The 24,990-nt window shown below is 38.3% G+C and overlaps 1 protein-coding gene across 1 annotated transcript; it reads right to left on the bottom strand.

The window, feature by feature from the left end:
• Window positions 1-6,436: 6,436 nt before the first annotated feature.
• Window positions 6,437-23,401, bottom strand: LOC127624603 (NEDD4 family-interacting protein 1-like). The gene is made up of 8 exons (XM_052099391.1): window positions 23,213-23,401; window positions 22,140-22,227; window positions 18,416-18,546; window positions 16,915-17,002; window positions 16,514-16,638; window positions 11,698-11,764; window positions 11,144-11,249; window positions 6,437-7,867 (listed from the first exon to the last, which is right to left on the bottom strand). Exons 1-7 carry the CDS (start codon window positions 23,240-23,242, stop codon window positions 11,146-11,148), a joined length of 633 nt encoding a protein of 210 aa, XP_051955351.1. The 5' UTR covers window positions 23,243-23,401; the 3' UTR covers window positions 6,437-7,867; window positions 11,144-11,145.
• Between the last annotated feature and the right edge of the window lie 1,589 nt (window positions 23,402-24,990).

A 24,990-nucleotide genomic window follows, 5' to 3' on the forward strand; every position in this document is an offset into this window, starting at 1 on the left:
GCACAGCACCAGTGCAAGAAGGCTCACTGGGTGAAATGTGTACTTGCACAGCCCCCGGGGCCAGCTGTGTACCAGCTCGTCTGTCTCGAGAGGAGCTCCTGTCAAGGAGTACCACAGTGGGCAGTGGGAGTTGTCCTGGGAAGCAAAGAGATCCATCTGTGCCATGCCGAATCAGTCCCAGATCACCTGGACCACCTAGGGGTGGAGCCTCCACTCTGGGCAAAACCTGCCGCGACAGCACGTCCGCCGTCGTGTTGCGGTTGCCAGGGATGTGAGTGGCGTGCAGCGACCTGAGTCGCGGCTGACTCCAGGAGGAGATTGCGAGTGAATTGTGACATATGACGAGAGCGCACGCTGCCTTGGCAATTTATGTACGCTACCGGCGCGGTGCTGTCTGAACGGATCAAGACGTGGTGAGTGACAGAAGGGGAACTGTTTTTTCTTATTTGTAAAGGTTTCACTTGCATTGTATGGGTCTACCAAGCAGAGACTTTCTTCTAAAAACATAATTTGTGTTCAGCACAAAAAAGAAAGTCATGCACATTTGGAATGGCAAGAGGGTGAGTAAATTATGAAATAATTTGAATTAGAATTTTTTCATCCCTTTAAATCAAACTGAACAGAACACAAAATAATCAAACTGAAAAGAGAAAAGAACAGATTAGAACACTTAAATAGAAGAGAATACAGTTGAAGCAAGAGCATTAAGCTATTTACATTAGGTATTGCAATTATTACAATACACTTATAATTATGGAACAATGCCTAATCCATCTTCATTGTCTGTAAGGAATGATTATGATCAAAAACATGGCACATGCACTAGTTAATAATTTACAGTGGGTACGGAAAGTATTCAGACCCCCTTAAATTTTTCACTCTTTGTTATATTGCAGCCATTTGCTAAAATCATTTAAGTTCATTTTTTTTCCTCATTATTGTACACACAACACCCCATATTGACAGAAAAACACAGAATTGTTGACATTTTTGCACATTTATTAAAAAAGAAAAACTGAAATATCACATGGTCCTAAGTATTCAGACCCTTTGCTGTGACACTCATATATTTAACTCAGGTGCTGTCCATTTCTTCTGATCATCCTTGAGATGGTTCTACACCTTCAATTGAGTCCAGCTGTGTTTAATTATACTGATTGGACTTGATTAGGAAAGCCACACACCTGTCTATATAAGACTTTACAGCTCACAGTGCATGTCAGAGCAAATGAGAATCATGAGGTCAAAGGAACTGCCTGAAGAGCTCAGAGACAGAATTGTGGCAAGGCACAGATCTGGCCAAGGTTACAAAAAATTTTCTGCTGCCCTTAAGGTTCATAAGAGCACAGTGGCCTCCATAATCCTTAAATGGAAGACGTTTGGGAAGACCAGAACCCTTCCTAGAGCTGGCTGTCCGGCCAAACTGAGCTATCGGGGGAGAAGAGCCTTAGTGAGAGAGGTAAAGAAGAACCCAAAGATCACTGTGGCTGAGCTCCAGAGATGCAGTCGGGAGATGGGAGAAAGTTGTAGTAAGTCAACCATCACTGCAGCCATCCACCAGTCGGGGCTTTATGGCAGAGTGCCCGACGGAAGCCTCTCCTCAGTGCAAGACACATGAATGCCCGCATGGAGTTTGCTAAAAAACACCTGAAGGACTCCAAGATGGTGATAAATAAGATTCTCTGGTCTGATGAGACCAAGATTGAACTTTTTGGCCTTAATTCTAAGCAGTATGTGTGGAGAAAACCAGGCACTGCTCATCACCTGTCCAATACAGTCTCAACAGTGAAGCATGGTGGTGGCAGCATCATGCTGTGGGGGTGTTTTTCAGCTGCAGGGACAGGACGACTGGTTGCAATCGAGGGAAAGATGAATGCGGCCAAGTACAGGAATATCCTGGATGAAAACCTTCTCCAGAGTGCTCTGGACCTCAGACTGGGCCGAAGGTTCACCTTCCAACAAGACAATGACCCCAAGCACACCGCTAAAATAACGAAGGAGTGGCTTCACAACAACTCCGTGACTGTTCTTGAATGGCCCAGCCAGAGCCCTGACTTAAACCCAATTGAGCATCTCTGGAGAGACCTGAAAATGGCTGTCCACCAACGTTTACCATCCAACCTGACAGAACTGGAGAGGATCTGCAAGGAGGAATGGCAGAGGATACCCAAATCCAGATTTGAAAAACTTGTTGCATCTTTCCCAAAAAGACTCATGGCTGTATTAGATCAAAAGGGTGCTTCTACTAAATATTGAACAAAGGGTCTGAATACTTAGGACCATGTGATATTTCAGTTTTTCTTTTTTAATAAATGTGCAAAAATGTCAACAATTCTGTGTTTTTCTGTCAATATGGGGTGCTGTGTGTACAATAATGAGGAAAAAAAAATGAACTTAAATGATTTTAGCAAATGGCTGCAATATAACAAAGATTGAAAAATTGAAGGGGGTCTGAATACTTTCCGTACCCACTGTATATCTACCAGCACACACTCACAAACAGCATTAAGTAAGCAAATGCTCACTGTCACTTTTATTCAAACACTGCCTACACATGTGACAAAGAGTGAGATCAGCACACAAACTCATTTGAGTTCTATTCAAAGCGGCTGCCTAGGAAGCCAGAAGAGCTTTTTCTCTACTTCCTTTTTCTCTCTCTATGAACGAGTGACGTGCCTCGGCCTCACTTCACCCAAACCCCCTCCCCTTGGGAAACAGAGTGGCCCATTCATAGGAGCGCTCAGCCAATCAGAGGCAGGGAGAAGCGGGGGAGGTCTGTGACGAATAGGTCACCTGTATTACATCACTAAACTTCAGGAGCAGCGAGTGAGGAATCAGAATGAGGAGCGAAGCCCCCCTCCACTCTGTTTCTCTGGCATGAGTCAGAGGCAGTCTGATTCCCTTGATGCACTGCGGAAGCGTAGCATGACATATTCTCGCTCTCAATGTATGTGTGTTTGTTTGGAGGGCAGATGGGTGGGTGAATTAGTCTCTCTGTAGCCAATCAGAGCATCCCAGCATTTAATATCACGCCTCATTCATAAAAATATGAAATGTGGATGTAGATAACTGGGTTACATGGCTGGCCAACAATTCTGCATCTAAAAGACTCAGTAGGGCTCTTGTATTGCTCCATGATTGAAATTTAAATGTTAGGGTGATTATATGGTGGTAATGATCATGCTAAATTATATCCAGTGTTCTAGAAGTTACAAGAAACACGTTTCTGGTTTGGTGTCGATGGCTGTGAGGGTACAGAAGACCATAAAGCTTGGATTAGGTTGGGAAGCACTGCTCTAGAGTCACAGCAGCAGGTTGAATCATGATTACTTTGATGGTGCTGATTGCAAGAGCAAACTTGGGTGATAAAAGATGAGCAAAGAATCAGAAATGGTGATTGAATGACGACATTTATAAACAGAGGGATGAGAGAGATGCAGAAGACGAGTGTGAGCAGAATACACTGCACTCATCACTGCCAACAGCAGCAGCCCGCCGATGAGTCACCAATTGCTTGGCTGTCACTCCCGGTAACCAGCCCACCCTCACCACGGTAACCAGTCATCGCGAGTCCTCGCGCTGTTCGATTGACTTTATAAGCACAGAGTCAGACACACAGACAGACTGACAAAACATCTACGGCAAGTGTGTGTGAAGGGGGGATGAGGGGGGCTGGATGACTCATAAGTGACTAAATCCCCCCACCCCAATCTATGTGCTGAGGCGGTACCATGGTACAGTGATATATCACAGTTATGCCATGGTACTTTTATATATGGTGCAGTATGATAACTATATTCTTATATCATAAGAAATACATGGAACGGCAAAGAATATAATGGCAATGCCATGCACTGTTAAAAAATTACCATGACAGAATGCCGCAAAAAACATAGTACTATTATAAAAAACAAGGTATTACTATATTACATATCAAAAGATATATAAACAAATACAAATGTGGTATTAACATGATACCATGATCAAAAACAAAGTATTGCCATGGTATGTGCCCTAAAACACATCACTATTCAAAAAACATTGTATTAACATCATACCATGGCCAAAATACATCGTATTGTCATGGTATACCATGACCCAAAAACATGATAATAAAAAAACTAAAACAAACACGGTATTAACATGATACCATGTCCAAACAATCGTAATATTACAATGGTATATGTCCAAAAACATGGGATTACCATGGAGCATGATATAAAAGCTACTATTTTGTTAGAGTAAACACATTCACTCTTTAGTCACATCCCCGCTTCAAATTCAAATGGGACTCTAGTCACCTTGGAAAGCTATTGTGGATATTTTTAGGGCCCCTGAGTGTGAGTGTGTTTGTGGAGATGACTGTCAATGGTAGGAGAGTGTGAGGTTATTAAATGCTTTGCGCTTCCTCCAGGAAGTCACACCAACAGGAGGAATGAGAGCTGCTGGCTTCACACCTCAAATCGACGGCACAAACAGGCAATAACAGGAGACAGCCTGTGCCTGCTCCACAAACCCACACACAAACATTGATTGGCTATTAGCTAGGCATTACTGAATATCACTGATGCACAAGCCATGAGATAAATCTTTTAATATATCTGTTTAGTAGTTATTAAGGGATGGTTCACCCATTAATGACAATTCTGTCATCATTTACTCACCCGTATCATTTCAAACCTGTGCAACGTTCTTTCTTTCACAAAAGTGAAAATTATAAAGGTGAGTAAATTATTACATAACTTTCTTTTTTTGGGTGAACTATCCCTTTAATTTCAAATGACTCATTATATTCGTTTTGTAGACATAATATACTGTATCAATCATCTCTGGCCACAAAAACAGAAATTTGCTCTTGTTGACATGAATATTTATCCCCTACATCCGACCACAGAGGAAATCAGGTCAAACCAGTTTGATTGGTTTAGCGACTTCAGGAAAGGCTGACAGTTGAAAACAGTTTTTACAAAAGAGTGAGCGGTGCTTGTCATGCAAACTCATCACAGTAATGATAGGATGGTTGCTGCTATGCAGTTGCTTGGGTGTTCAGGGTGGTAAAAAGTAAAACAAAAAACAGACCAAGTAACTACAATATTCTGGTTCTGGTAATCTTCACCAATTAATTGGTTCTGATAGTTGCTTCTGTTATTAGTAAAATAATCTATGCCAATATATGCTGTTTTTTTTAAAATTATTTTTATTCCGTTTGAGTGTTTTAAATTGAAGAGCATGCAAAGAAAAATGTGACTTAAGTGAAACATCCCGCATTATGCACCAAATCTTAAATTTTCTGGTTATTTGGGGGATTTGTTTGAACAATAAACTGCAACTGGAATTTTAATTTTGGACTCTTGTAGTCTATATGTCTTTGCTCATCATAGTAAGGAAAGACTAAGAAATTATTTTTTAACATTTAATAAATCAACTGTCGGACCATTATTTGGTTATCTGCCTTTTCCTCTACTCTGGTCCTTCTTAAAATACATGTATACACTGTAAAAATGATTTTGCCTTTTAGTTATCATGACTAAAATGTAAAGTTTGAATATGTATCCTGGATTGACCTTGACGAGATACAGTCATTTAATTATCCAAGTTTCTGTTGGCTGAACTTGTGACAAGTTATTGAACTTTGAAAAACTAATCAGCTGAAATAAAACATATATGTCAAGAGAAATACACATCACATTCAAGTATTAGATTCCCAGCATGAATAATTTATATGACTGTTTGCTGCTGTGTTTGTGTCATGTTTGTCACTTAGTAAAGCTATGCAGCAGTACATCAAAGCTCATCTTTTAATTCAACTGTGTTTGATGAGTGTCACCATTGTGATTTGTGTGAAGAGTTGAGGCATGTCTTCTTCTCAAGCTAACATATGATAGAGGGATCAAGATGGTATTGATCATCATCTGGCCATTTACGAACAAATGGCAGTTTATTTTTACCTCTGACGATGGGATGGCCCAAACAACTTCTATGGTTATCAACAATATTAAATAAGTAACTAAATTTCTATATTCAGTTTGAGTTTAATAACAATGATGATGATGATTCAACAAAGAACTAAGGAAGACAAGTTTACTTAAAAAAATTATAGAAAAGTTATTTTGACTTAAGTCAAATTTATGTTGTTAAAACAACTCTCCCACTGAAGTCGAAAACGTATAAAGGCAATAACATTTTATTTTATTTTACACAGTATGGAATGTTATCATCCACCAACCAAAAAAATAAAAATAAAACATTAGTCAGTCACTTAGAATACAACTAATTATTACAAACATAATTATTATTATATTAACACTTGGGGATAGTGGTGTTCAAATCCCTAACCCTAAGTATGAGCAAAGATAATTTAAATGCTTACTTAAATTTCTCATACCAAATGGCATGACAGAGACAAAAAAAAAAAAAAAAAACATTTACACCAATCTTTGAACACTAGAGACATTTAATAGCAGTATCTTATTTACAAGCAAATACATGTGCACACATCCATTGGAATTTGCTGGGTGACTGCAAAGCTGCATGGAAAACAAGAGTACAAAGGAATAACTTCCTGCATTGTGGATAAAACCCAATGTGACAAGAGCAGACAAGCCACAGCAAAATCATGCATGATTAGACAGCAAGAGATCAAACGGCCCCTATCGTGGCCACTGCTCAAGGTGGGGGAGAGGCATCCGGACTAAATCTATATTCAAAGGATGGAAGAAATGTGCAGTGCTGTTAGCCGCATACTATGTTCAAGTATGACTACTTGAACTGGAAAACAGAGAGAATACTGAAAGTCTTTCTTTATTGCAAAAAGTTGTTTGCTCTGTTTGAAAATCACTTCACATTGCTTTGCATTCACTGCACAATTGGCTTTTAAAAATAAGACTTTTATGGAGTAAAGTCACTTCATTTGCAGACTAAAATAAAAAAAGCTCACACATTAATCAAATGACTGTCATTATTTACTCATCCTATTGTTGTTCCAAACCTGTATGACTTTCATTTCTTCCATAAAACACAAAAGTAGAACTGTAACCTCACTCGTCATTAACTTTCATTGCATCTTTTTTCCATATGTGAATCAGTCTATAATATTCTCTATGTGTTATGAAATAGTCATACGGATTTGAAAAAACATGATGACAGACTTGACATTTTTTGGAGAAAAATACGTTTAATTAGCCATTAACGTGCCTTCTGGATATTCATGTAAAAAGCATACCTTGATTCTGGTCTCAATAAGCCATTTGAAAATCTACATGATCAATTTAAATGCTTGAACCACATCAAAAGTGTCAACTTGGAAACACTAACTTTAATTTCATGTCATTGAGAGGGACAGAGAGAAAGAAAGAGAAGAAAAGCATTGACTATCAGATTCAATTCATTCTGCACTGCAATACACAAAGTGAAAAGCTCCTCATGAATAGTGACCAGCAGTGACTGGTTGCCTTGTCAAACGTCACCAAAGGAAAAAAATACAGTTTTAAATAAAAGATGAGCAATACTTCCACCCAGTGGTTAGCTGGGAGAATAGTGCATGCCACTACTACAATTCTCATACGAAAGGCTTTTTAATACAACTCACAGACTTGATTGCAAATAGCACTCAACATCAAACCACTAATAATTTCAGGTATAGAGATGTTAGCATCCACAACTTTACATCTAGAAACATAGAAAGAATATCTTCGCCATCCAATAGCCAAACAGCATTATTCAAAAGCAGAGGATTTTCCATCGCTCTGGAATTCCGTGGTCTTCAGTAGATTACAGATGGAAGGATTTTTTTTTCTTAAATATACTTTTCCCGCTGGGTCCATGGCTCAACGAGGCCCATAATTGTGTTTTCATTTCCACCAAGTGACTGAAGTAGATGAAAATTATCATTATTCATGTGCTAACTTTACATTATTTTACAACTTTGCAAGAGCTGTTCACAATGCTAAGTCTATTCTTAGTCCCACTGCTGAACACAATCACACTGTGATCACTGCTGTATTTGACATGAAAACAATGGCACAAGCAATTCTGAAGTCAACATGAAGCTTCAAGTTTGAGTTTACATTAAATCAGAAAAAAAATAAAAAATGGGCGAGACTTGATTTTATCCATCAATAACTTACTGGACTGCGCTATTATTGCAATAACATTTATTACACTGGAAAATTCCATACTTAGAAGTTACAGCAAAAGTCAACAGCATTTTTGCACCATTTCTTTCATTATATATAATATAAATATAAATATAAAAAGGTGGAAATCATGCAAAAGTCCATACATTTCAACGTTTCAAAAGTATAATCACAAGATAATACGCGTAATACGATAATATGTGTTAATATGATTTTTGTGTGACAAAACCACAGAATTGACCTGCGTTTACAGGATTTACCGACGTTACTTCATCAGACAACAAAGCTGTAATATTGGATTTAACTTTGCACAGATGGCGTTAGCAAGCGATTTTATCGAGCTACAATTAGGTTAACATGTATAATGTTTACATCTTGTGGGTATTCTTTAGTGATGGGTGGGTACATGAACGATTTGTACATTTTTTAAATTCGTAATTTAATTAGTAAATTTAAAAATAACAAGTCTCAGAGTAATTTGTAAATTTGGTCGCGGCCGCAAATGTGCAATATTTAAAGCTTGTGAATTGAGCCTATGTTGCTTTTACATCACAAATTAACAAAAAAGGCTTAGATCCGATGACCCAGTTGGAAGGTGAAGTAATCACTTTTGTTTCTTGAAGAGCCATTGCGGCTGTCACATCACGTGACAGAGGAACTAAAGACTTGTGCCAGAAGACCCATTAGAGTGGTGAACTAATCATTATGGTTTCCAGAATTCATCTTTGGCTACAACATTATGATTTCCCAATTCTAAATTTGATCAAAGCAGACGTGTTTGGTGAATTTGGAAATTGAAAATTTAAGACAGCGGCTCCCTGCATATTCAAATAAAAGACATTACTTGAATAAAGGTTACGTGAACGAGACTTAAAGATGACTCAAAGTCAGTAAAATTGTCTGACTTTCCCTTCACTACTACTTTTCAACAGTTTGTATACTGACATTTATGGACAAGCCCTATTCACTTACAGTTGAAGTCAGACGTTTCACATTCACCTTAGCCAAATACATTTAAACTCTCTCTCTTAGGTCAGTTAGGATCACTACTTTAAGAATGTGAAATGTCAAAATAATAGTACAGAGAATTATTTATTTCAGCTTTTATTGCTTTCATCACATTCCCAGTGGGTCAGAAGTTTACATATACTTTGTTAGTATTTGGTAGTATTGCTTTTAAATTGTTTAGCTTCTCACAATAAGTTGCAGGAATTTTGGCCCATTCCTCTAGACAGAACTGGTGTAACTGAGTCAGGTTTGTAGGCCTCCTTACTCGCACACACTTTCAGTTCTGCCCACACATTTTCTATTGAATTGAGGTCAGGGCTTTGTGATGGCCTCTCAATACCTTGACTTTGTTGTCCTTAAGCCATTTTGCCACAACTTTGGAGGTATGCTTGGGGTCATTGTCCATTTGGAAGACCCATTTGTGACCAATCTTTAACTTCCTGGATGATGTCTTGAGAGGTTGCTACAATATATCCACATAATTTTCCATCCTCATGATGCCATCTATTTTGTGAAGTGCACCAGTCCCTCCTGCAGCAAAGCACCCCCAAAACATGATGCTGCCACCCCCATGCTTCATGGTTGGGATGGTGTTATTCAGCTTGCAAGCCTCACCCTATTTCCTCCAAACATAACGATGGTTATTATGGCCAAACAGTTCAATCTGTGTTTCATCAGACCAGAGAACATTTCTCCAAAAAAAGTTATTGGTCCCCATATGCACTTGCAAACTGTAGTCTGGCTTTTTTTATGGCTGTTTTGGAGCAGTGGCTTCTTCCTTGCTGTGCAGCCTTTCAGTTAATGTCAATATAGGACTCATTTTATGGTGGATATAGATACTACCGGTTTCCTCCAGCATCTTCACAAGGTAATTTGCTGTTGTTCTGGGATTGATTTGCACTTTTCGCACCAAACTACGTAAATTTCTATGAGAAAGAATGCGTCTCTTTCCTTAGCAGTATGATGGCCTGGAAATTGCTCTCAAGGATGAAAGAGGCTTGTGGAGGTCCACATTATTTTCTTAGGTCTTGGTGGATTTCTTTTGATTTTTCCATGATGTCAAACAAAGAGGCCCTGGGTATGAAGGTTGGTCTTAAAATACATCCACTGGTACACTTCCAATTGACTCCAATTAGCCAATCAGAAGCTTGCGTCAACGGCTTGACATCATTTTCTGGAAGCTGCTTAAAGGCAACGTTAACTGTGTGTATGTAAACTTCTGACCCACTGGAATTGTGATATCGTCAATTTAAAGTAAAACAATCTGTCTGTAAACAATTGTTGGAAAAATGACTTGAGTCATGTCCAAAGTAGATGTCCTAAACGACTTGCCAAAATTATAGTTTGCAAATATGAAATTTGTGGATTGGTAAAAAAAGTGTATGTGAACTTCTGACTTCAACTGCATAATGTAAGTACCTCTCTGAAACTGCAGTTTTTGCTTTTTTATTATCTACTGTAGTCAAAATTATTTGTTTGTTATTTGTAATTATTTTTTTGTTTGTATTGATCAACATTAAGCCACAAATCATGTTGATTAAGATTAACTTGTTTAAACCCGGAGTATTCTTTAAAGTTTAATTGTAATTCAATTTCTGTGTTAACTATTGGTAAGATCTTAGAAATCCTGGATTACCAACAACAGTGTGACAATGGTTAACATTAACCAACAGACTGAAAAGGAAGTGGCTTCAGAGGTGGAGCAAGTAATTACATTTTGAAGAAAAATGATGAAGACTGATGTTTTTTTTTTTTTACTTTTATTAAAAAAAAAAAGTGCACTGATGCACAAGCCCAGGGACGTGTATGAAATAAGTAATTGTGGTATATTTCTGATTTCATGTCGACTTTCAAATATAATTTTTCGACAATAAAGAATCCGCTTGTATGATTGTGAAGTCCAATTAATAAGTAAAAGATAACAAAAACTAAGGCAAGTTAATGAACTTAGAGTAGACACAGAATAGCTTGGCTATCATATAAAACAGGCTGATAGGAACCTTCAATAGATGAAGAGAACTCTGGTCCGAGGGAGAGTAGAAAATGAATCGGCCATTTTGCGGATCCTGGCATAGTTGATAAAGCCTCTGAGGAAGAGCAGGAAACCTAGAGGACAGGGAAGATCTTATCAGTGCTGCATCTGACTTGCCTTTGAACACCACTTAGTTGAAATTACATTTCATTCGAAATTGACAAGGCACATTATTCCAACAATTGACTGCAAATAATTTGGCTTCCACAGTGGTCTCTAAATGTATTTGCACATTTGAGTCAAACACACACATACACACCAATGCATGAATAACATTATATCAATCCTAATGCACTTATTTTAAGAATATTAAGAAAGCAAACGAACACTGTGGGGGCAATGCTATCTCTTGCGGAGCACCATGTTCCTCTATTCCAATCTTTTCTTATTTAGTCTAAAATGTACTTTTCCTATTGACATACTAAAGCTGAATATATAAATAACCATCTTAAGACAAATGTTTTTGTGCCTAAAACTTTAGCACAGTACAGTAGATCGTGTGTTTTGTCTAGTTATATTTACCAAGCACCAGGAACACCCACCACAGCCAGTACTGCCCATCAAAGTAACCAGGGAAATAAGTTGAAAACTGAGAGATAAAAAAGATAATGAGGAGCGAACACAAATCATGTCTGAACTTGCAATGTCATGAGCTAAGTGCATCACGTTAAGGAAGCCAAGGGTACACTATAAGAAACAAGCTCATCACCCTTTTATGTTTCAAGTCTGTGTAAAAATTCCCCAAAATCAGAGTAAAGTTGCATGCCTGTCACAGACAACACAACTTCATGTTTTTAAGAATAAACTCTCTTGTTATGTCCCTGAGTCGGTGTAAAAAAAAAAAAAGTATTAATAATTTTGGATTTTTAGAAGTCTGTAATCAAACAAATCGTAACAACTTTGTGAAACGGATATAAAAAAATACAAAATAATAAATGCAACATAATATAATTGGCTGAATCACAACTTCAAATTTTTTATACATTCAGTATCATGCCTAATGGTTTTGTATTTAGTCATATGTTCAGTTTATGTCTATTGGAAGTAACCGGTTCTTTCGTGCAGTTCCTTATTGATAAAGGACACAGAGATGTGGTTTGGGACATACAGTATGATGCATTGTTTTGTTCTATAATATGATTTTTGCATGTTTTAAGTTGTGTAGTTTAGTGCTTTTCAGCTAACTTGAGCTGCAATACTTTGTACAAATATTTACAACTGTTAATATATATATATATATAAACATAAAAAGACTAAACGACTAAGACATAAACTGAACAAGTTTCACAGACATGTGACTAACAGAAATGGAATAATGTGTCCCTGAACAAGGGTTTAGGGAGTCAGTATCTGGTGTGGCCACCAGCTGCATTAAGTACTGCAGTGCATCTCCTCCTCATGGACTGCACCTGATTTGCCAGTTCTTGCTGTGAGATGTTACCCCATTCTTCCACCAAAGCACTAGCACGTTCCCGGACATTTCTGGGGGAATGGTCCTAGCCCTCACCCTCCAATCCAACAGGTCCCAGAAGTGCTCAATGGGATTGAGATCCAGGCTCTTCACTGGCCATGGCAGAACACTGACATTCCTGCCTGGATGGAAATCACGCACAGAACCAGCAGTATGGCTGGTGGCAATGTCACGCTGGAGGGTTATGTCAGGATGAGCCTGCAGGAAGGGTACCCCACGAGGGAGGATGTCTTCCCTGTACAGTGTTGAGATTGCCTGCAATGACAACAAGCTAAGTCTGATGATGCTGTGACACACTGCCCCAGACCATGAAGGACCCTCCACCTCCAAATCAATCCTTCTCCAGAATACAGGCCTCAGTGTAATGCTCATTACTTTGACGATATCTGTGAGTCTGACCATCACCCCTGGTAAGACAAAACCATGATTCAAAAGCACTTTTTGCCAGTCCTGTGTGGTCCAGTGTAGGTGGGTTTGTGACATCAATGTAGCCGGTGATGTCTGGTAAGGATCTGCCTTACAACAGGCCTACAAGCCCTCAGTCCAGCCTCTCTCAGCCTATTGCGGACAGTCTGAGCACTGATGGAGGGATTGTGCATTCCTGGTGTAACTCAGGAAGTTGTTGTTGCCATCCTGTACCTGTCCCATTTTCTGCCACTGCGAGGATGATCAGCTGTCCTTCCCGTCTCCCTGTAGCACTGTCTTAGGCGTCTCACAGTACAGACATTACAATGTATTGCCCTGGCCACATCTGCAGTCCTCATGCAGCATGCCGAGGGCACGTTCACGAAGATGAGCAGGGACCCTGGGCATCTTTCTTTTGGTGTTTTTCAAAGTCAGTAGAAAGGTCTCTTTAGTGTCCTAACTTTTTATAACGGTGACCTTAATTGCCTACCGTCTCTAAGCTGATAAGCTAAACCGTTTTAACGAACATTGCTCAGGTGCATGTTCATTATTTGTTTATGGTTCATTGAACAAGCATGGGCAACATTGTTTAAACCCATTACAATAAAGATCAGTAAAGTTATTTGGATTTTTACAAAAATAGCTTTAAAATACAGTGTCCTGTAAAAGGAAGGTTTTTTTTTGCGGAGTTACACACACGCACTCGGCCAAAAGTTTGGAATAATGTCGAGATTTTGCTCTTATGGAAAGAAATTGGTACTTTTATTCACCAAAGTGGCATTCAACTTATGACAATGTATAGTCAGGACATTAATAACATGAAAAATTACTATTACAATTTGAAAAAATATTCAGAACTTCTTAAACTTCTTCAAAAAGTTCTCATCAAAAAATCCTCCACGTGCAGCAATGACAGCTTTGCAGATCCTTAGAATTCTAGCTGTCAGTTTCTCCACACACTTGGGTGACATTTCACCCCACACTTCCTGTAGCACTTGCCATAGAAGTGTCAGGCACTTCTCACACACCTTACAGTCTAGCAGATCCTATAAAAGCTCAATGCGTTTCAGATCCATAACACTCTTTTCCAATTATCTGTAGTCCAATGTCTGTGTTTCTTTGCCCACTTTAGCCTTTTCTTTTTGTTTTTCAGTTTCAAAAGTGGCTTTTTCTTTGCAGTTCTTCCTACAAGACCTGCACCCCTGAGTCTTTTCTTTACTGTTGGACATGAAACTGGTGTTGAGTGGGTAGAATTCAATGAAGCTGTCAGCTGAGGACATGTGAGGCGTCTATTTCTCAAACTAGAGACTCTGATGTACTTATGCTCTTGTTTAGTTGTACATCTGGCCTTACACATTTCTTTCTGCCCTTGTTAGAGAAGGTACAGATTAATGACTTGAAATCAAGTAATTTTTATTATTTGTATAGCACCTTTCATGGTGACACATCGTTTCAAAGCAGCTTTACAGAAAATCATGCAGAAAATGAAATTGTAATATCTATGTCTTCGTCATCATTGTGCAGTTTGATCAAATATGATTGTGAATCGTGTTTAAAAATAAGTAATTAAATAATAATTGTATTTATGAGCAAGTGAGCAAGCCAAAGGCGACTGTGGCAAACACAAACCTCAATAAAATGTTGGTTAATGGAGAAAAATAACCTTGGGAGAAACCAGACTCACTGTGGGGGCCAGTTCCCCTCTGTCTAACATAATTGAATAAAATGCCAATATTATTTAATTATGTATAGTGCAAGTAAGTGTTAAGTGTCAGTGTTTAAACAAAGATTTTGTGTGAACTGTAAGATCAATTGACCAATGTATTTGAAGTCCATCCTGGTTAAACCGCAGAAGTTCACATAGATGTAATAGTCCTTTGTTAGTTGGCTGATGAAGTGTTTTGTTGGCAATTAATTGATAGTCTATCAATTAATTGCCAACAAAAATTTTTTAACACATTATGTTTTGTATAATTAATCGTGCGTTATTAACGCGTTAACTCGACAGCCCTAATATATATATATATATATATACACACACACACACACACACACACACACACACACAAAAGTTTTTAAACACTTGCCTGAAATCTCAATCTTAATGTTTTGATCTGAATGCACATGCTTCAATGTTTGAAATTAGTTTGTAGGCAAAAATGTAATTGTGCCAACATATATTTAATTATAAAACTAACATTTTATAAAAAAATATTTTTGGGAAATTGATGACTTGGACCAAATAATAAAGAAAAGCAGCCAACAAGTGCCCAACATACACTCACCTAAAGGATTATTAGGAACACCATACTAATACTGTGTTTGACCCCCTTTCGCCTTCAGAACTGCCTTAATTCTACATGGCATTGATTCAACAAGGTGCTGAAAGCATTCTTTAGAAATGTTGGCCCATATTGATAGGATAGCATCTTGCAGTTGATGGAGATTTGTGGGATGCACATCCAGGGCATGAAGCTCCCGTTCCACCACATCCCAAAGATGCTCTATTGGGTTGAGATCTGGTGACTGTGGGGGCCATTTTAGTACAGTGAACTCATTGTCATGTTCAAGAAACCAATTTGAAATGATTCGAGCTTTGTGACATGGTGCATTATCCTGCTGGAAGTAGCCATCATAGGATGGGTACATGGTGGCCATAAAGGGATGGACATGGTCAGAAACAATGCTCAGGTAGGCAGTGGCATTTAAACGATGCCCAATTGGCACTAAGTCCCAGTAACTGAGCAGATTGTGAAATACTCAGACCGGCCCGTCTGGCACCAACAACCATGCCACGCTCAAAATTGCTTAAATCACCTTTCTTTCCCATTCTGACATTCAGTTTGGAGTTCAGGAGATTGTCTTGACCAGGACCACACCCCTAAATGCATTGAAGCAACTGCCATGTGATTGGTTGATTAGATAATTGCATTAATGAGAAATTGAACAGGTGTTCCTAATAATCCTTTAGGTGAGTGTAGATAACAGTTTAAAATCATCCCAGGGTGATAGTACATGTCTGCAAATTCTAGGCAAAAGGTGACTACTGAAGATGCTAAAATATAACACAGTTTTGATTTTTGACTTTTTCATGATTACTGGGCTTTGTATGATATTAAATGATAAATGAAAACTATTTATGGCATTATTTTTGAACTCATCCTCACTTTGCAACATTCTTCACAAGTGCCTAAATCTTTTGCTCATTTTTATTTTGCCCCACCCAAATGTCATTTTCTGGCTACACCATTGGTAAGAACAATTCAGTAATCGTTACCAGTCAGGGAGGATGAAATTGCACTTGACCCACTTTTGCGTGTAAACTACACATCACAACGTCAAAAACACAGCAAAAACAATAAACTTTAAATGATAATGGGGTGATTGGCTTCAGTCTTGTAATGTACACTTGGCTTAAAAGTGTGTAAATCATAAGCTGCAGTTCTGTAGGTGGTGACATACCCGTACGATGAGGATCCATTTGATGAGTGACAGACCAAACCCAGAGATGGCGCCATAACGGCCGGCTGCGGAGGTTGTAAGGCAGAATGACAGAAAGAAGCCAATCCAGTTGAAGAGGAATGCCACTGAGGAAAAATAAGTTTTACATTGTAATAACTGTATAATGCATCAGGGCATAGTCATCATACATCAGTTCAGTTCACACCTCCTATGAGGAACTTGGGTAGTAAAAAATACTTCAATATTGATCGGTTTCTCACCAATACCAATCATATCACCTCAGAAGATTGTATTTGATGGAATTTACATGGAACTGATGGAAAGGAGATAAACGATCTAGTAGTGGAAAGTGCAAAAATTGTTACTGAATAAAAAAATATATTTTCCCTGAAAACACTTACTGAAAAACGTCAACATGAAAATGCCATCATTTCCTATCCGCAGCTGGTCAGCATCCTCAAAGTCATCTCTGGCAACAAAGTCATCATCCTACAGGAACATACACAGAGACAGATGAAGATCAGCTCTGAGAACATGACAGAGGGTACACTCCTAGCTTCTTGGAAAACAAGGCTAATACACAACACTCTAGAAACAGGGGTTTTATTATATAGACTGCCATAGCTTTTAACGGTAAGAAATAAAAAACTAATGTGTATTCGTCAAGGTTTGCAGGGAAATATCAAATTTATTTCTAAAACTTCCATCTGTAGTCCTTTGCAGCATATAAACTTTCAAGAATAGTTTTTACTTGTATTATATATCACTCTCTAGGGAGTTTGGCGCCACTGTCACCACTTTAGCTGGGGTTTTTAAGGCAATATTCTCTATAAAAGCAGCTTTGGAACAATATTCTTTGCGAAAAGATCTATACAAGTACAGCAGTAGGAAAATGTTTCTCCTTAGGTTTACACATCTTATATTATACATCAATATTACACTAGTACAGTAGTATGTAGAAAAAGATATGCAGTCACCTTAATGCCAAGTGATATTTTCCAGAAAATATTTTTTATAAAATTATTTGCTTTAGTGCAATGGCAATACAAAGGCAGTTATTGAATATTGCAAACAGCACCTTGTCTTTATAATATCATGCTTTCTAATTTCCTTTCAGATAGAAATCTTCAACTTTTTAAATTTTAGGAAGAGGGTCCTATGAATTAAGAGCACATAGTGAAAAGAAATTACAAAAACATTTGCAGTGCAGCTGGTAAGTTAACAATTCCTTTTTGAGAGGAAAGTACACAACAATAAAATATTTTGGGTGGTGTTTGAACGCAAAAATGTCTATTCAATGGCAGTGCATAATTACTTATTTCTGACTATATTATTAAGCTAATTAAGTGTGATCAAGCCAAACCGAGAGATCAAAACATCCTCTGAAGCACAACAACATTCAGGCACATCGTCCTTCCCCTCCCTATTTCACTGAATGATGTTTGAAATGAGCAGAGCTTTTTGTGTTGGCTGCCACTAAATTAAATATTTCTACAAGAGCTCATTAAGTTACATCAGCATCATATAAATAAAATTTTATGACGATCAAGTTAACACTTATCAAAGGCTCACTCGTGTCTTGTGGCAGCAGTTTCTGCAAATGCTGCTGGTGTGAAAGCACAAGCATTTTATGCTGCCAAAGTTGTCTAATGAACATTAATGTTTCGACACTGTTCACGCACTGCTTTGGTGTGCTGTGCGCAACAGGCGTAAGGTTGTTCCAAACACAGCTTTCTTTCTTTTGCAGAAAACAAAAGATGATGCCTTGACGATAACAGCCTCAGTCACCAGGAATAAAAATTTTTTTTTTTTTTTTTTTTGTCTGTTCAGATACACCAAACAAACACAAAAAAAAAAAAACACATGTCTGAATTTTAGAGGTAGGAGACTTGTCGTACTTACTCGACCCGACACCAGTGGGACAGTAGTTTCTGCTTTGGTTCTCTCGGCCTCGTCATATGATGGCAGTGTGGTGGCTACGTTGTAGGATGGTGGCTTGGGAAATGATGCATCGTCTTTGTAATCAAAATACGCTGGAAGGATATAAAAATATAATCTTCTTACAAAGTATTCGCTTATATCTGCATCCCAGAATAAGCAATGTACAGTGACATGCAAAAGTTTGGGCACGCCTGATCAAAATTTCTGTTGCTGTAAATAGCTAAGCGAAAAAAAGATGGCCTGATTTATAAAACGGCATAAAGTTAAAGATTACACATTTCTTTAATATTTTAAGCAATTTAACTTTTTTATATCCATCTTGTATGGTTTCAACATAACAAAAAAATTAAAAGGGCCCGAAGCAAAGGTTTGGGCACCCTGCATGGTCAGTACTTAGTAACACCCCCTGGCAAGTATCACAGCTTTTAAATGCTTTTTGTGGCCAGCTAAGAGTCTTTAAATTCTTGTTTGAGGGATTTTAGCCCATTCTTCACTGGAAAAGGCTTCTAGTTCTGTGATTCTTGGGCTGTCCTTAAGGTCTATTGTCTTTCTAGCAATCCTAGGAGCAGTTCTTTCTGAAAGTTTTCTTGGTCTTGCAGACCTCAACTTGACCTCCACCGTTCCCTTTAACTACCATTTTTTAATTACATTACGAACTGAGGAAACGGCTACCTGAAAACGCTTTGCTATCTTCTTATAGCCTTCTCCTGCTTTGTGGGCATCAATTATTTTAATTTACAGAGTGCTACATAGCTGCTTAGAGGAGCACATGGCTGCTGATTGTTGAGACAAGGTTTGAGGATTCAGAGTATTTATAAAGCTTTGAATTTTGCATCACCTGGCCTTTCAAAATGATGATTGTGAACAATTAAGCTCCGAGACATTGGTAAAAGTTATCTGAGAGCTCACATCTCTTGGGGTGCCCAAACTTTTGCATGGTGCTCCTTTCCTTTTTTTTTTTTTCACTCTAAAATGGTGCAAAAGTCATGACCGTTTTATAGTTTATGGTGCGGCTTTAGTAGGTCTGGGTCTAGAGTTTGATACATTTTAGGCACCGACCGCATTGCCTCTAAACAATCGAGTAACGAAAAATATCTTGTCGTTCGGTATGAAATTTCGATACCTAAGGGGTTAATCTCGTAAACGTCAGTGATAAGCATGCACCATGCTAGATGTGCCCAAATCTAAAAGTGCCAGTGATTGGCTGTGTTTAGGCATTATGGAAAAACACTAGTTTATGCTGGTTACACCCAAAGACGCGGCTCACACGTGAGGCTGTAGTGTGTATGCGTCCCAACCCCCATAGATTTAAAAGATGTAGTTACACTTTTGATCTTTTCCACATTTCACCAGGCTCGGCAAGGTTAATGTTTAGCAAACACAATCGGCTAACTTGTAGTGGTACATGCTTGTGTACATGTTAAATTAACATTTCTGTGCGGGTGACATAGTACCATGGGACCTACGTAACGTTACATATTGTTTGGATGTATGGCTATAAATAGCTAGCTAGAATCGATGCTAAAAACGCTTTAAAGGTTGACAGTAACCGATCAAGTTTAACGTAAATTAAACTAGTTATCTTGTTAAACTGGACTTATCCTTAGGGTTGGCTGAATTAACAGTTTAGCTTTCTTGTTTTTTTTCTCCTCTTCACATTAATGTTATATCCCCTGCCGACCCTGGCATGAGGAGACCAGAAGGCTCTGAGAGGAGACCAGAAGGCTCTGAAAGGAGTCTGAAAAAATAAAAACAAAGTTTTTTGAAGTCTAATGTTTGTAATCTTGTTAAAATGGATTTCATAAAATTGGTATCGAAAAAAGTATAGTTTAGGAACCGGTATCGAAGTCAAGGTATCGTATCAATTTTTTTTTAACAATACCCAGCCCTAGGCTTGAGTGAACAGTTTAATATATTCAGATGAAATGTGTTAAATGTGCGTTATATGTTAATCCTGAAATTTAGTTTTATGAATGTTGAGGTGTTGTGGAAGTTTTCATTTTCTTCGGATTGTGATTCAAATATGGATGGATTGGAATGGCTGCACGATGTTAGGCAATCAGAACAGTGGGCGATTACATTGAAGTTTTAAATTGCCAGAGAGATTTAAACCAAGCATTTCAGACAAATTGCCAACGACAGGGTAGAAAAATTATTTATATTACTAAATTATGGATTTTTTTCTGCAAAAAAACTTAACTAACGTTATAAGTGGACATCAGGGATAATGCAATATATATACACTCACCTAAAGGATTATTAGGAACACCATACTAATACTGTGTTTGACCCCCTTTCGCCTTCAGAACTGCCTTAATTCTACGTGGCATTGATTCAACAAGGTGCTGAAAGCATTCTTTAGAAATGTTGGCCCATATTGATAGGATAGCATCTTGCAGTTGATGGAGATTTGTGGGATGCACATCCAGGGCACGAGCTCCTGTTCCACCACATCCCAAAGATGCTCTATTGGGTTGAGATCTGGTGACTGTGGGGGCCATTTTAGTACAGTGAACTCATTGTCATGTTCAAGAAACCAATTTGAAATGATTCAAGCTTTGTGACATGGTGCATTATCCTGCTGGAAGTAGCCATCAGAGGATGGGTACATGGTGGCCATAAAGGGATGGACATGGTCAGAAACAATGCTCAGGTAGGCCGTGGCATTTAAGCGATGCCCAATTGGCACTAAGGGGCCTAAAGTGTGCCAAGAACACATCCCCCACACCATTACACCACCACCACCACCAGCCTGCACAGTGGTAACAAGGCATGATGGCTCCATGTTCTCATTCTGTTTACGCCAAATTCTGACTCTACCATCTGAATGTCTCAACAGAAATCGAGACTCATCAGACCAGGCAACATTTCTCCAGTCTTCAACTGTCCAATTTTGGTGAGCTCTTGCAAATTGTAGCCTCTTTTTCCTATTTGTAGTGGAGATGAGTGGTACCCGGTGGGATCTTCTGCTGTTGTAGCCCATCCGCCTCAAGGTTGTGCGTGTTGTGGCTTCACAAATGCTTTGCTGCATACCTCGGTTGTAACGAGTGGTTATTTCAGGCAAAGTTGCTCTTCTATCAGCTTGAATCATTCAGCCCATTCTCATCTGACCTCTAGCATCAACAAGGCATTTTCGCCCACAGGACTGCCGCATACTGGATGTTTTTCCCTTTTCACACCATTCTTTGTAAACCCTAGAAATGGTTGTGTGTGAAAATCCCAGTAACTGAGCAGATTGTGAAATACTCAGACCGGCCCGTCTGGCACCAACAACCATGCCATGCTCAAAATTGCTTAAATCACCTTTCTTTCCCATTCTGACATTCAGTTTGGAGTTCAGGAGATTGTCTTGACCAGGACCACACCCCTAAATGCATTGAAGCAACTGCCATGTGATTGGTTGATTAGATGTTGCATTAATGAGAAATTGAACAGGTGTTCCTAATAATCCTTTAGGTGAGTGTGTATATATATATATATATAGAAAATGCCCACAGCATTCTTTATCCATATCCTGAACCTCAGGTACATGTAAACCATACCTTTAAAAACATTACAACCAACAACAGACTGGTGGCAATCATATATTTAATATAAACAGAGTACCAAATTGCTTTATAAAACAGGGTAAAAAAAAAAATTAAATGCCATGTCCTAAAATGCATTTTGAAGAAAATATGCATACCTGCACTGTCAGCAGCAATACTGCTGTAAGAGGGCGGGGCATCCCTGGCCACCTGAGGTCCCTCCTCCGGCTCCTCCTCATTGGGCAGCTGAGGACACAAAAAGAGTTCACTTGCTACACAAAATCCTGATCTGTGCCTCCCAATGTTGACATGGTTCAACTCTGAACATAAACCTGGAATAATGTCAGGTGGGAACACAACACGATTGTTCTTGTTGAATGCAGATGGCATTATCATGTTAAGTTTAAATGTTAACTTCTGAGTTAAGTCAAGTTTCAGCACAGGATAAAAAAAATAAATAAATTACAAATTCTAAAAGAGCAATACTGTGGAAACATAGCTTGACACTTGAGTGTGAGACCGTGACAGAAGCAACATCACCTATAAAAATCACACGAATTTTCATACACCCATCACCTGCACGCACATTAAATACTCACATCTGTTTCAGGAAATTGTTTACTATTTTATAAGGCTACATATCATGGTAGATCAATACAATCATTCAGTACCACGGTTTATATTAAAATACAATGGCATTACCTTCTGATACCATCGCTGAACCACAGTACTTTGTCTGAAATGACATCATATGTGGTCGAGGGAGATGCATCACTTTGGACTAATGGTATCACGTGTGTGTGTGTTGTTTGCCTATTATGTTCCATTGGTCCGATATTCAATTACCAGGACATTTCCCACGGTAGAAGATTTGTATTCATTTTTATTAACGTTGTTTTGACATTGTGAGTGTCGAGTAATGCCGTTTACAACGCATGAATATGTATCAAAACAATGTGCACAAAACTTTGTCGTAAACTAACGCCTTAACAAAAACGGCTGCTTTAAAGTATACTACTTTATGTTCGAATAATTCGCTGTTTTATGACTTAAATGATCAAAGATGATTGTAATCCAAGTGTTGTGTCATGTTTAACGTGCGTGATCGTTTAAATACCCACGTTATTCATTTCAAAACAATGCGGCCTCCAACCGACAGCCTCGGCGTTCCCTGTAAAGAACTGCCGTCGGAGCTGCTGTTAACATCGGCGAAACGGTGGAGTAAACTCACCTGCTGATATCTCCCACTTGGCTCAGGCATCCTCAGAGAACTTGAAAAGATTCAAGAGGATCCTCGTATAGACAATTCACGCAGCAAGAAATCTGAATGAAATTATATAACCAAAGCCCTCATCAGAAAAGATCTCTCTGAGCTCCCTGTGATGTCAGTCAGTTGTGATCTTTGGCGCCCTCACAGGACGAAACATCAGCCAGGATTACGTTCTTCTTCCTTCCAATTTGTTGCATTACTGCCACCTATTGTCCTTCTTTAACTTAGTCCTTATTAATTAGATTCGTCCTTCCAGTCCAGTCCTGCTTAGGATATTAATTAAATATTTCCTTCCTTGATCATTATTTCCACATTCTGTTATACTTTTAAAATTGTACTCTCCTATACCCATTCTCCTTAGCTGTTCCTTCATCTCTTCCTTTTCTTGTGAATATCTCCTGCATGACATAAATATGTGTTAACCTGTCTTCTCCTCCTGACCCAATGAGGGCCCTAAGCAGAATTTGATTTGGGGGCCCCTCTGTGCCACCAATACGATTGACTATTGACTGTCAAAGATTGATTATTCGCACACTATATATCTAACACAGCCATTATCAATTTTTTTAGTTGTAGCTGTGTTGCTTACATCATACCAATGAATATGGTATGGCATGTTTTTAACCTTCTACGGTTTTTAATTGTAACAATAGCAAACCCATAATAGTGGTCAGGTGTTAATTTGCACTTTAATATTCTTACAGGTCTAAGTGGCATACTTAATGTGGTATACTGAAAAGTAGCTAAATAAACCAGCAGACAATGCATTTACTGTAAATAAGTTAACCACTTTATTTGCTTTTGGTTAAAAAAAAATTGTAACATGCAAAAGTGCAGAACAATCAACAACAAATAAAAGTACTTAATATAAAAAATATTACATTAATAATTATAATTAATCTCAGGATATTCTATAGTAAACTGAGCAAATACAAAGGAAGGAACAGTAAGATCAGTGGATGTGGGTGCTCCTCACCTGCAGAGGATGGACATGATGAAAGATGAAAATAATAGTAATAATAATCATATTAATAATAAAAGATAGCCATGTTAGATGTCAAATAGAAGGTAATACAACTGTCTGTCAAAAAAAAAAAAAAAAAAAAAAATCTCACAAAAAGCATGGTTTATCCATATAAATATCAGAATCAGAAGAATCAGAATCAGCTTTATTGCCAAGTATGCTTACACATACAAGGAATTTGTCTAGGTGACAGGAGCTTCCAGTCAACAACAATACAAACAATACCAAAAACAGCAGCAAGACATAGGTAATTAAAAACAAAAAAGAATACAATATAAATAATTATACATATACGTACATACACTCACCTTCACACATACCCACATACACACGTAGTGAAAATCTAATACAATCTGTATATAAAGAACAAAAAACAGTATATTATGTACAGAGCAATGTAAGTAATGGCAGAAGTGGATAAGTTGGATAATATAAATTAAAATTAAAATTAAACTGTGTATTGCACATAATTATTGCTCAATGGGGCAATTTAATTGTTCATTAGATGGTTGGCCTGAGGGAAAAAACTGTTCCTGTGTCTGACGGTTCTGGTGCTCAGTGCTCTGAAGCGCCGGCCAGAAGGCAACAGTTCAAAAAGGTAGTGGGCAGGGTGAGTGGGGTCCAGAGTGATTTTACCAGCCTTTTTCCTCACTCTGGAAGTGTATAGTTCTTGAAGGGGGGGCAGGGGGCAACCAATAATCCTCTCAGCAGACCG

Source organism: Xyrauchen texanus, chromosome 31, assembly GCF_025860055.1.
Source record: "Xyrauchen texanus isolate HMW12.3.18 chromosome 31, RBS_HiC_50CHRs, whole genome shotgun sequence".
NCBI lineage: Eukaryota > Metazoa > Chordata > Actinopteri > Cypriniformes > Catostomidae > Xyrauchen > Xyrauchen texanus.

Excerpts from the sequence above, each read along its gene's own strand:
- LOC127624603 (XM_052099391.1), bottom strand. The coding sequence starts at position 23,242 with ATGCCTGAGCCAAGTGGGAGATATCAGCAG. Across the intron at positions 16,639-16,914 it reads TTTCATGTTGACGTTTTTCA|TGGCATTCCTCTTCAACTGG; the intron begins GTAAGTGTTTTC and ends ATTTTTCCTCAG. Across the intron at positions 11,765-16,513 it reads AATGGATCCTCATCGTACGG|TTTTCAACTTATTTCCCTGG; the intron begins GTATGTCACCAC and ends TTTATCTCTCAG.